The sequence below is a fragment of the Myxine glutinosa genome, chromosome 1 (assembly GCF_964187855.1).
Source record: "Myxine glutinosa chromosome 1, kmMyxGlut1.1, whole genome shotgun sequence".
Taxonomy (NCBI): Eukaryota; Metazoa; Chordata; class Myxini; order Myxiniformes; family Myxinidae; genus Myxine; species Myxine glutinosa.
This window is the reverse complement of record NC_136261.1, coordinates 447,537,091-447,548,371: the sequence shown is the minus strand read 5'-3', so window position 1 is coordinate 447,548,371 and position 11,281 is coordinate 447,537,091. Positions and strand designations below refer to the sequence as shown.

The window sequence follows — 11,281 nt, the reverse complement described above, 5'->3', positions numbered from 1 at the left end:
GGTGGGGGTCATACCGAGTCCTGCCGATGAACGTAACTAATGCATTCTGGGATTATAACGTTTGACGTCGCTTCACACTCGTGACGGACATATAATGGCCCGAGGCTCGGCGGCTTGACACGGGATGAGGGTGGGCGGGGTTTGTGACGCAGTGGGCGTGTAGTGGGCGGAGCTTGAGTCCTAGGTTGGGTGGAGCTTGAGTCCTGGGTTGGGCGGTGTTTGAGTCCTGGGTTGGGCGGAGCTGGAGTTCTGGGTTGGGCGGAGCTTGAGGCCTGTAGTGGGCGGAGCTGGAGTCCTGGGTTGGGCAGAGCTGGAGTCCTGGGTTGGGCGGACCTCGATCTCTGGATTGGGCGGAGCTCGAGTCCTGTAGTGGGCGGAGCTGGAGTCCTGGCTTGGGCAGACGGTGATTCGAGAGACCAGTGGTCGTGGTTCGGTCATGCTGGAGCGCAGCGGCCGAGAGCATCATGTCCCGCGGTCTAAACCTGGGTTTGCGCTGCATCCCGGGTTCGTGTCCCGTCACCCCGAGCACGTCCGTCAGTGTAAACCCTGGTATTGCCGAGGGGGGCCGGGGGGGACGGGGGGGACATGCGGCCATGGTTTCGGTTTGGACACTGTCTTACACTCACCATACCGTACTGTGTGTAAACCCTCGTTAAATGAGCTCACCGTGTTCGCATGTACGTACGATCGTGCTTTGAACTTGTCTTCGTGGATGTCGATGTGAATGAACAGTCATTACACTCTGGGTATTCATGGTCTGATTGGGTTTTATTTCAGATCAACTTTGCTTTAAAGCCGTAAACTTAAAGGCATAATTTATTTATTTGTCTGATGTAGCCTACAGTACAGTGGAGTGTTGTTTATATTTCATTATCCGCCGAACTGTATGCAGTGTGATCACGTATTGTTTAGATCTTTAAAATATCATTTTCATTCAAACTTTCAACCTATACTTCTTCTATGGCCTGTTCACTTGGGATGAGTTATGGACATGGCGGGCGGCACGTATCGGTCAGCACGTATGGGTCAGCGGGGAGCACGTATCGATCAGCGGGGGGCACGTATCGGTCAGCACGTATGGGTCAGCGGGGGGCACGTATGGGTCAGCGGGGGGCACGTATCGGTCAGCACGTATGGGTCAGCGGGGGGCTCGTATCGGTAAGCGGGGGGGACGTATCGGTCAGCACGTATGGGTCAGCAGGGGGCACGTATCGTTCAGCAGGTGGCATGTATCGTTCAGCGGGCGGCACGTATCGGTCAGCGGGTGACACTTATCGGTCAACGGGGGGCATGTATCGGTCAGCGGGGGGAATGTATCGGTCAGCAGGGGGCACGTATCTGTCGGTGGGTGGCACGTATCGGTCAGCGGGGGCACGTAACATTCACCAGGCGGCACATATCGGTCAGCGGGCGGCACATATCGGTCAGCGGACAGCACATATAGGTCAGCGGACGGCACATATAGGTCAGCGGACGGCACATATAGGTCAGCGGACGGCACATATAGGTCAGCGGACATCTCAGTGGGCAGCAGGCAGCAATTGTGCGGTGTGTAGCGGGCGCACTTATCAGTCAGCGGGTGGCACAAATCGGTCAGCGGGTGGCACGAATCGGTCAGCAGGGTGCTTGTAGCGGGCAGCAGGCAGCAATTGTGCGGCGCATATCAGTCAGCGGGTGGCTTGTGGTGGGAAGCAGGCAGAAATTGTGCGGCACGTATCGGTCAGTGGGCGGCACGTATTGGGCAGCGGGTAGTGGGTCTCTTGTATCAGTCAGAGGGGCACATATCGGTCAGCGGGCAGTATGTATCAGGTCGCCGGCGGCACATAGAGGTCAGTGGGTGGTGCATATTGGACAGTATCTGGCACATCGGTCAGTGGACTGCACATAGCAGGTGGCGGGTAGCAGGGAGACGTGTATCGGTCAGCGGGCGGCACGTAACGGGCAGCAGGCTGTGCGTTTCGGTCAGTGTCTGGCGCATATTGATCAGCAGGCTGCGCTTCTACGATGCATATCGGTCAGCGGGGGGCTCGTAGCGGGCAGCAGGTGGCAATTGTGTGGCGCATATTGGTCAGCGGGCAGCACGTATCGGGTAGCGGGTAGCGACCGGCTTGTACCTATCAGCAGGAGGCACGTATCGGTCAGCGGGCGGTATGTATCGGGTAGCCGGCGGCACATATCAGTCAGTGGGCAGTGCGTATTGGACAGTATCTGGCGCATATCGGTCAGTGGGCTGCACATAGCAGGCGGCGCGTATCGGTCAGCGGGCGGAATGTATCGGTCAGCAGGCGGAATGTATCGGTCAGTGAGCGGCATGTATCAGGTAGCGGGTGGCGCTTGTGCAATGTGTATTGGTCAGTAGGAGCACTTGTGCGGCCCGTATCAGTCAGTAAGCTGCCCTTGTGGGATGCATATCGGTCAGCAGGACGCGTTTGTACAGCACTTAGCGGGCGGCGCCTGTGCGGCACTTAGCCGGCGGCGCTTGTGCGGAACTTAGCCGGCGGCGCTTGTGCGGCACTTAGCGGGCGGCGCTTGTGCAGGATTTAGTGGGCGGCACTTGTGTGGCACTTAGCGGCGGCACTTGAGCGGCACTTAGCGGGCGGCACTTAGTGGGCGGCGCTTGTGCTACACGCAATGGGTAGCACTTGTGCGACATGCAACAGGTGGTGCTTGTGCAGCACATAGCGGGCGGCACTTGAGTGGCTTGCGGCAGGCGGCGTGTATCTGTCAGCTCTTAGTGGGTGGCGCTTGTGTGTTTCTGTGCGGGCAGCTCTCAGCAGCAGGCAGCACATGTGCATCGCAGTGGGCAGCCCATAGTGGACACAGCGGGCGGTGCTTGTGCATCACGATGGACTGCTCGTAGCAGGCAGCTAGTAGCAGATACAGTGGGCAGCTTGTAGTGGATACAGTGAGCAAGTAGTGTAGTGTGCAGGGTGGAGTTATGCATATCAGACCCGCACGTAGAACGCAGCGGGCAGCCAAGTTACTGAGTCATCCAAGCCAAGCGGCCAATTCATCCCAAATGATTTACTTAGTTACTCAGCCGCACGTAGCGGGCAGCTTGTAGCCGACGGTGGTTGATTGTTGCGGTGGGTAGCATGTAGCGGGCAACTTGAAGCGGACAGTGGACGGCGATTGTGTGGCGCATCAGGCGGTGCTTGTGCAGCTCGCGGCAGGCGGCAGGCGGCGTGTATTGGTCAGCTTTTAACGGGTGGCACTTGTGTGTCACGGCAGGCGGAGCGTAGTGGGCGGCACTTGGGTGTCGTATTGGGCAACTCGTAGTGGACACAGCGGGCGGTGCTTGTGCATCACGATGGACTGCTCGTAGCAGGCAGCTAGTAGCAGATACAGTGGGCAGCTTGTAGCGGATACAGTGAGTAAGTAGTGTAGTGGGCAGGGTGGAGTTATGCATATCAGACCCGCACGTAGAACGCAGCGGGCAGCCAAGTTACTGAGTCATCCAAGCCAAGCGGCCAATTCATCCCAAATGATTTACTTAGTTACTCAGCCGCACGTAGCGGGCAGCTTGTAGCTGACGGTGGTTGATTGTTGCGGTGGGTAGCATGTAGCGGGCAACTTGTAGCGGACAGTGGACGGCGATTGTGTGGCGCATATTGGTCGGCAGGCGGTGCTTGTGCGGCTCGCGGCAGGCGGCAGGCGGCGTGTATTGGTCAGCTTTTAACGGGCGGCACTTGTGCGTCACGGCAGGCGGAGCGTAGTGGGCGGCACTTGGGTGTCGTTTTGGGCAACTCGTAGTGGACACAGTGGGAGGTGCTTTTGCGTCATAGCGGGCAGCTCGAAGTAGGCGGCGTCATCAGTGCTTTCCAATGCCAACCTTGCCATAGATGGTGTGCCAGGGCGTCAGCCCCTTGTGGTGAGAGCAGTTGCATGGGCACCATATCATTATCATTGTAATTGGTGCCACGTCATGGGTTAGCACTGCGGCCTTGGCAAGTAGAGTCTTGCAGAGGGTGTGGTTATAGCCTGAGGTGTTGGCATGAGAGGTACCTGAGTTTCCTTTTTTATCTTTCCAAACAAACATTAGTTTTGATTTGGTTGGAGTTACCAACTTTATCCCCCTTCAAGCAAACAAAGATTGGAGATGCGTCACTGACTTTATTCCATGATTCTGACAATCTGAGCTCTTCGTCAAAACACACTACAAACTCCATTTCAAGCAAAGTTTCATTGTTTTTTTTAAGGTTATGTACATACTTTGTACGCAAAAGGGTGTTTTGGGGATGGGGAGGTGGGGATGACGGGTGGGCCGGATGTCAGAGTGGCAATTTACAACACCTTTAAGTCGAATGTCTTGTTACAAAATGGATTTTGTACACCTGCACAGTATTTATGCGAATGACACCTTGTGATGCTGCGGGTAACCCAGTGGGACAGGTTGGGCCTGTTTGGACACGTATGAGAGCTCAGACGTGTGTGTGTGTGTGTGTGTGTGTGTGTGTGTGTGTGTGTGTGTGTGTGTGTGTGTGTGTGTGTGTGTGTGTGTGTGTGTGTGTGTGTGTGTGTGTGTGATTGGAATACCACGTCTATTTTGAGACCATTTTTCCTCTTGAACTCAAACTCTGCACATACTTGGACGATGTTCGAAATGACGTGCAAAACAGTTCCCTAAATATCATCATGCGTGCACTTCTCGATAAAGATCCATCTCGTAGGTTGAATGTCCAGCTTGTACATGTCCTCCATGGGTTGTTTTGATCTTACTGCAATCTAAAGGGAGATCTCTGTGACCACGGTCCAGTAACGCATTTCAGTTGTAGTTGTGGTGGTCACATTTGCCAAGTGAGTCTGAGCATTACTCTGCAGTGAAGCCGTGCCATGTGACGGTATTCATACGCACCGTCTACGTATTACTCGTCTCACTTCCTGACACAACAGGTCACCATACTACATCCAATGATGGCTTTCCCCACATGTGAGGAATTGCACACCAAGTGAACCCTTAAGGCCCCAAAACGATATTATCATTGTGTTTTTGTCCAATGGCTCAATCTCAAATTTATTTTACTTGTGTGGACCAAAAATATCCTCCACTCTGTTGTGAAATGATAGGCCCTGGTGTTATCAAATGTTGCAAGGCTCTTCAAAAGAAAGCCATCTTGCTCCCTCGGGTAGCTCTCCAGGATTTCCAACGCAGTGGACACAAGAGACGCCTTTTAATCAAAGGTGTTTTCCTTGGGTTCTCGTCTTGTTCTAACCTTTTCGTTCAAAGTCAGGATGAATTAAAACGGCACTTGGGAGAGCGCATACCTCCACCGGGTTGAACTGTTTACGTTTTGTATTCAACTAATGGCCTGGACCTGCATCCGGACCTTAATCAAAATCTAATCGGCTCGTCCTCGTCACCTGACCAACTCATCCACCCAGTTTCGTTTGAATGCGTCCGAAAGTTTTTGAGATATCCTGATTATATATCATTTTTGGCCTCATCTCTCAATGGTGAAGAATCGCTTAAAAATTCACGAATGCAGATTGTCACCAAAATTGAATCAAATTGTCCTGGTCGCACACACAACCTGTTCTTAAAGTTTCGTCTGAATCCGTCCATCCGAATATCCTGCTCACAGACAAACAGACATGGGCGAAAACATAAGCTCCGTCCACTCGGGTGGTCCAGATTGGTATTGCCAAATTTCACCATGAGATGGTGAAACAAGATCGGAGCTAATTTAGACCTTGTTCCACATCGGATGACTCTACATCCCAAATAGCAACAAGACCGGAGCTAATTTAGACCTTGTTCCACATCGGATGACTCTACATCCCAAATAGCAACAAGACCGGAGCTAATTTAGACCTTGTTCCACATCGGATGACTCTACATCCCAAAAAGCAACAAGATCGGAGCTAATTTAGACCTTGTTCCACATCGGATGACTCTACATCCCAAATAGCAACAAGACCGGAGCTAATTTAGACCTTGTTCCACATCGGATGACTCTACATCCCAAATAGCAACAAGACCAGAGCTAATTTAGACCTTGTTCCACATCGGATGACTCTACATCCCAAATAGCAACAAGACCGGAGCTAATTTAGACCTTGTTCCACATCGGATGACTCTACATCCCAAAAAGCAACAAGATCGGAGCTAATTTAGACCTTGTTCCACATCGGATGACTCTACATCCGAAATAGCAACAAGACCGGAGCTAATTTAGACCTTGTTCCACATCGGATGACTCTACATCCCAAATAGCAACAAGACCGGAGCTAATTTAGACCTTGTTCCACATTATCAGATGACTCTACATCCCAAAAAGCAACAAGATCAGAGCTAATTTAGACCTTGTTCCACATTATCAGATGACTCCACATCCCAAAAAGCAACAAGATCGGAGCTAATTTAGACCTTGTTCCACATTATCAGATGACTCCACATCCCAAAAAGCAACAAGATCAGAGCTAATTTAGACCTTGTTCCACATTATCAGATGACTCTACATCCCAAAAAGCAACAAGATCAGAGCTAATTTAGACCTTGTTCCACATTATCAGATGACTCCACATCCCAAAAAGCAACAAGATCGGAGCTAATTTAGACCTTGTTCCACATTATCAGATGACTCCACATCCCAAAAAGCAACAAGATCAGAGCTAATTTAGACCTTGTTCCACATTATCAGATGACTGTACATCCCAAAAAGCAACAAGATCGGAGCTAATTTAGACCTTGTTCCACATTATCAGATGACTCCACATCCCAAAAAGCAACAAGATCGGAGCTAATTTAGACCTTGTTCCACATTATCAGATGACTCCACATCCCAAAAAGCAACAAGATCGGAGCTAATTTAGACCTTGTTCCACATCGGATGACTCTACATCCCAAATAGCAACAAGACCGGAGCTAATTTAGACCTTGTTCCACATCGGATGACTCTACATCCCAAAAAGCAACAAGATCGGAGCTAATTTAGACCTTGTTCCACATCGGATGACTCTACATCCTAAATAGCAACAAGACCGGAGCTAATTTAGACCTTGTTCCACATCGGATGACTCTACATCCCAAATAGCAACAAGACCGGAGCTAATTTAGACCTTGTTCCACATCGGATGACTCTACATCCCAAATAGCAACAAGACCGGAGCTAATTTAGACCTTGTTCCACATCGGATGACTCTACATCCCAAAAAGCAACAAGATCGGAGCTAATTTAGACCTTGTTCCACATTATCAGATGACTCCACATCCCAAAAAGCAACAAGATCGGAGATAATTTAGACCTTGTTCCACATTATCAGATGACTCCACATCCCAAAAAGCAACAAGATCGGAGCTAATTTAGACCTTGTTCCACATTATCAGATGACTCCACATCCCAAAAAGCAACAAGATCAGAGCTAATTTAGACCTTGTTCCACATTATCAGATGACTCTACATCCCAAAAAGCAACAAGATCAGAGCTAATTTAGACCTTGTTCCACATTATCAGATGACTCCACATCCCAAAAAGCAACAAGATCGGAGCTAATTTAGACCTTGTTCCACATTATCAGATGACTCCACATCCCAAAAAGCAACAAGATCAGAGCTAATTTAGACCTTGTTCCACATTATCAGATGACTGTACATCCCAAAAAGCAACAAGATCGGAGCTAATTTAGACCTTGTTCCACATTATCAGATGACTCCACATCCCAAAAAGCAACAAGATCGGAGCTAATTTAGACCTTGTTCCACATTATCAGATGACTCCACATCCCAAAAAGCAACAAGATCGGAGCTAATTTAGACCTTGTTCCACATCGGATGACTCTACATCCCAAATAGCAACAAGACCGGAGCTAATTTAGACCTTGTTCCACATCGGATGACTCTACATCCCAAAAAGCAACAAGATCGGAGCTAATTTAGACCTTGTTCCACATCGGATGACTCTACATCCCAAATAGCAACAAGACCGGAGCTAATTTAGACCTTGTTCCACATCGGATGACTCTACATCCCAAATAGCAACAAGACCGGAGCTAATTTAGACCTTGTTCCACATCGGATGACTCTACATCCCAAATAGCAACAAGACCGGAGCTAATTTAGACCTTGTTCCACATCGGATGACTCTACATCCCAAAAAGCAACAAGATCGGAGCTAATTTAGACCTTGTTCCACATCGGATGACTCTACATCCCAAATAGCAACAAGACCGGAGCTAATTTAGACCTTGTTCCACATCGGATGACTCTACATCCCAAATAGCAACAAGACCGGAGCTAATTTAGACCTTGTTCCACATTATCAGATGACTCTACATCCCAAAAAGCAACAAGATCAGAGCTAATTTAGACCTTGTTCCACATTATCAGATGACTCCACATCCCAAAAAGCAACAAGATCGGAGCTAATTTAGACCTTGTTCCACATTATCAGATGACTCCACATCCCAAAAAGCAACAAGATCAGAGCTAATTTAGACCTTGTTCCACATTATCAGATGACTGTACATCCCAAAAAGCAACAAGATCGGAGCTAATTTAGACCTTGTTCCACATTATCAGATGACTCCACATCCCAAAAAGCAACAGGATCGGAGATAATTTAGACCTTGTTCCACATTATCAGATGACTCCACATCCCAAAAAGCAACAAGATCGGAGCTAATTTAGACCTTGTTCCACATTATCAGATGACTCCACATCCCAAACAGCAACAAGATCGGAGCTAATTTAGACCTTGTTCCACATTGTCTACCGCAGGGGGGATCGCGATCCGTCAGATTGTCCACCACATGGGGGTGTTGGGATCCTTTGGGTTGTCCACTACAGGTGGAATTGGGACCCTTAGGATTATCCACAAGGGGGATATATTGGACTGTTCACCACAGGGGAACCCTCAGACTGTCCACCACGGCAGAGCTCTATCAAATTGCATAATAATTTGGCTGGAAATTGATAAAGTTTAACTTTTCTGATTCACCTTGTTGAGAATGTTCAGGTTCTCAACAGGTCCTCAGTAATCTTCCTTGTCCAGTCCTTGATCATGGAAATGTCAGGTGTAACCAGGAGGTTATTACCCGTTGTGTTTGCATCTGACTCTTGGTGTATTTGCGTTTAGTCTGAAGGAACAAATAATTATCCCTATAGAATGCTTTCACCAGTGATGGTGTTTATAGACTGAGCAATGTGTGCCAGGAGATCACATGACTCGACAACATGTGTGCCAGGAGATCACATGACTCGGCAACACAACATGCTCCACATTCCCAATCAATAAGGCAACGCAAGCGTGAGTAACGTCACAAGAAAAGACCTTTTGATTCCAGAGAAGTCCAATAATAAGATCTCATAACCCAATACACGACCTCATGTCACTCTCGCACATCTACATATTACGTCCACCGTGGGCAAGGTGAGCAATGTTGATTGAACAAATTGAGAAGAAGGAAGAGGTTAAGACCCACTATTGTTGAGTACGCATTATGTAGATAGTCCGAAATGCTGTCAGGTTCAAGGACATGTACACCAGTTCTGTTTATGGTACAGGTGAGCCAGCATTGCCACAGGTAATCTTTGTCCATTTTGGGGCACACCAGATCCAGTGGACTCAAATGTCCATTCAATGTGGAGTTCTGTATTCGGCCTTTTCCCCTGAACTCCTTGAATATGGTGTTTATTGCGATATCACGTGATAGTGATATCCCCTCCATTCCAATTCCTGGTACTTCCCTATTCTCAGTGTCTCAACTTCCCACTCTTTTCCATATCTTCCCTGTTTCTCTATCTCTCCTCACATGTTCGTGATGTACTTATTCCACTCCGTTCCTTGGCCTGTCCATTCGTGCTTCATCCAATTCCCCATCCTTTGTCTGCCCTGATGTTGTTGCATCAACTTCTTCCTCCTCTGTTGTTCAGCTCTTCCATGAGCCTCGACTTCAGTATTTTTAAAAAACCAACTGAGGCCTCTCGAAAGACAATGATGAATAGAACAGAATAAACACTGTGCGGTGATAAATACGATGTGTTGTATCATCGAAAGTTGTTTATATTTGAGAACGAACAAGAGCAATATTTGATTTGGTTCATGTTTGGAAATGGGACGTGAAAATATCTCATTCCTGTGATGGGAATGACTGGACTTTTGAATGATTGAAGGCAAGTTATTTATTTATCTGGTATTATTAGAGAATCTCCAAAGTCTCTGGCTATGGCATCCATGGCTAACTCCACACGTGGCGTACTGACTTCCTCCACTCTCACTATGGCATCCAAGGCTAACTCCACACGTGGTGTACTGACTTCCTCCACTCTCACCATGGCATCCAAGACTAACTCCACACGTGGCTTACTGACTCCCTCCACTCTCACTATGGCATACAAGACTAACTCCACACGTGGCGTACTGACTTCCTCCACTCTCACTCTGGCATCCAAGACTAACTCCACACGTGGCGTACTGACTTCCTCCACTCTCACTCTGGCATCCAAGACTAACTCCACACGTGGCGTACTGACTTCCTCGACTCTCACTCTGGCATCTGTTACGGATTCGTCACTTCCGTCTTTGTGGTTTTCATCCACTGGAAGCATTTTTAGTTTCATGTACTATTATTGTTACGGTTTCGGTGTGAAATGGAGATAACTGTCTTCAAAGGTAGAATTAGTATTTCAAAAGAAAAACGAAATGGATCGGGAGAAACCGGAAGAGGAGGAAGAAGAGGCTGGAGCGGATCGAGTGAGATCGGGAAAGGAAGGTCGATCTGCTTCGAGGTGTCGAGCGGACGCTGGTGAACATTGGTCACGAGCGAATATTGGTTTCCCTGGGAAAGGGATTCCTGTGACTGCCGTTATTGCTGTGGCAAATAAACCTGCGTGACGGGTTTTGCTGTTGGTTCCAAAAGTGAATCATCGCTGGAGAGCAGGTACGCCTCCATTACGGACCCGTCCGCCATTTCACCTCGCATCCGCCATTTCATCCCGCACTAGCCATTTTCACCTCGCACCAGCCATTTTCCTGGTTCCCGTGTGTGTCGTGGATTTCGCTTGGAAACTCGCGGTTCTCCGCTTCGGAACTGCTGCTCGTTCATGTCAGCATCATTGTCTGGTGAACCGAAGGTGTGAATTTCCAGTCGCCTTTTGGGTGAACTTTTACCTGACCGACGTCGGCACGACCTCTCACACAGCGGCTCTTCTGCAGCGTCGACTGTCAGTCATCCTGGGTTCAGGTCTCAGTACGACGTTTTTTTTCTTGTGATCACCGGAGTGTGGATCGACTTTGGCCTGGTGTCGTGACAGTGACTTTGGGGGTGTTACAGTTCGCTCAC

At 48.9% G+C, this 11,281-nt stretch overlaps 1 protein-coding gene across 3 annotated transcripts in view; it reads left to right on the top strand.

Annotated features, from left to right (window-relative positions):
- The first annotated feature begins 233 nt into the window (after positions 1-233).
- The window catches only part of LOC137418766 (6-phosphofructo-2-kinase/fructose-2,6-bisphosphatase), an 80,682-nt gene continuing 69,634 nt past the window's right edge, over positions 234-11,281 (top strand). Inside the window, exon 1 of one of the 3 annotated variants that reach the window (XM_068104901.2) lies at positions 234-504. In XM_068104901.2, the coding sequence (XP_067961002.1) occupies positions 465-504 (40 nt within the window). In that variant the 5' untranslated portion in view covers positions 234-464. Of the gene's footprint in view, positions 550-11,281 lie in introns of all 3 variants that reach the window. The other 2 variants (XM_068104896.2, XM_068104907.2) reach the window with 2 other exon arrangements.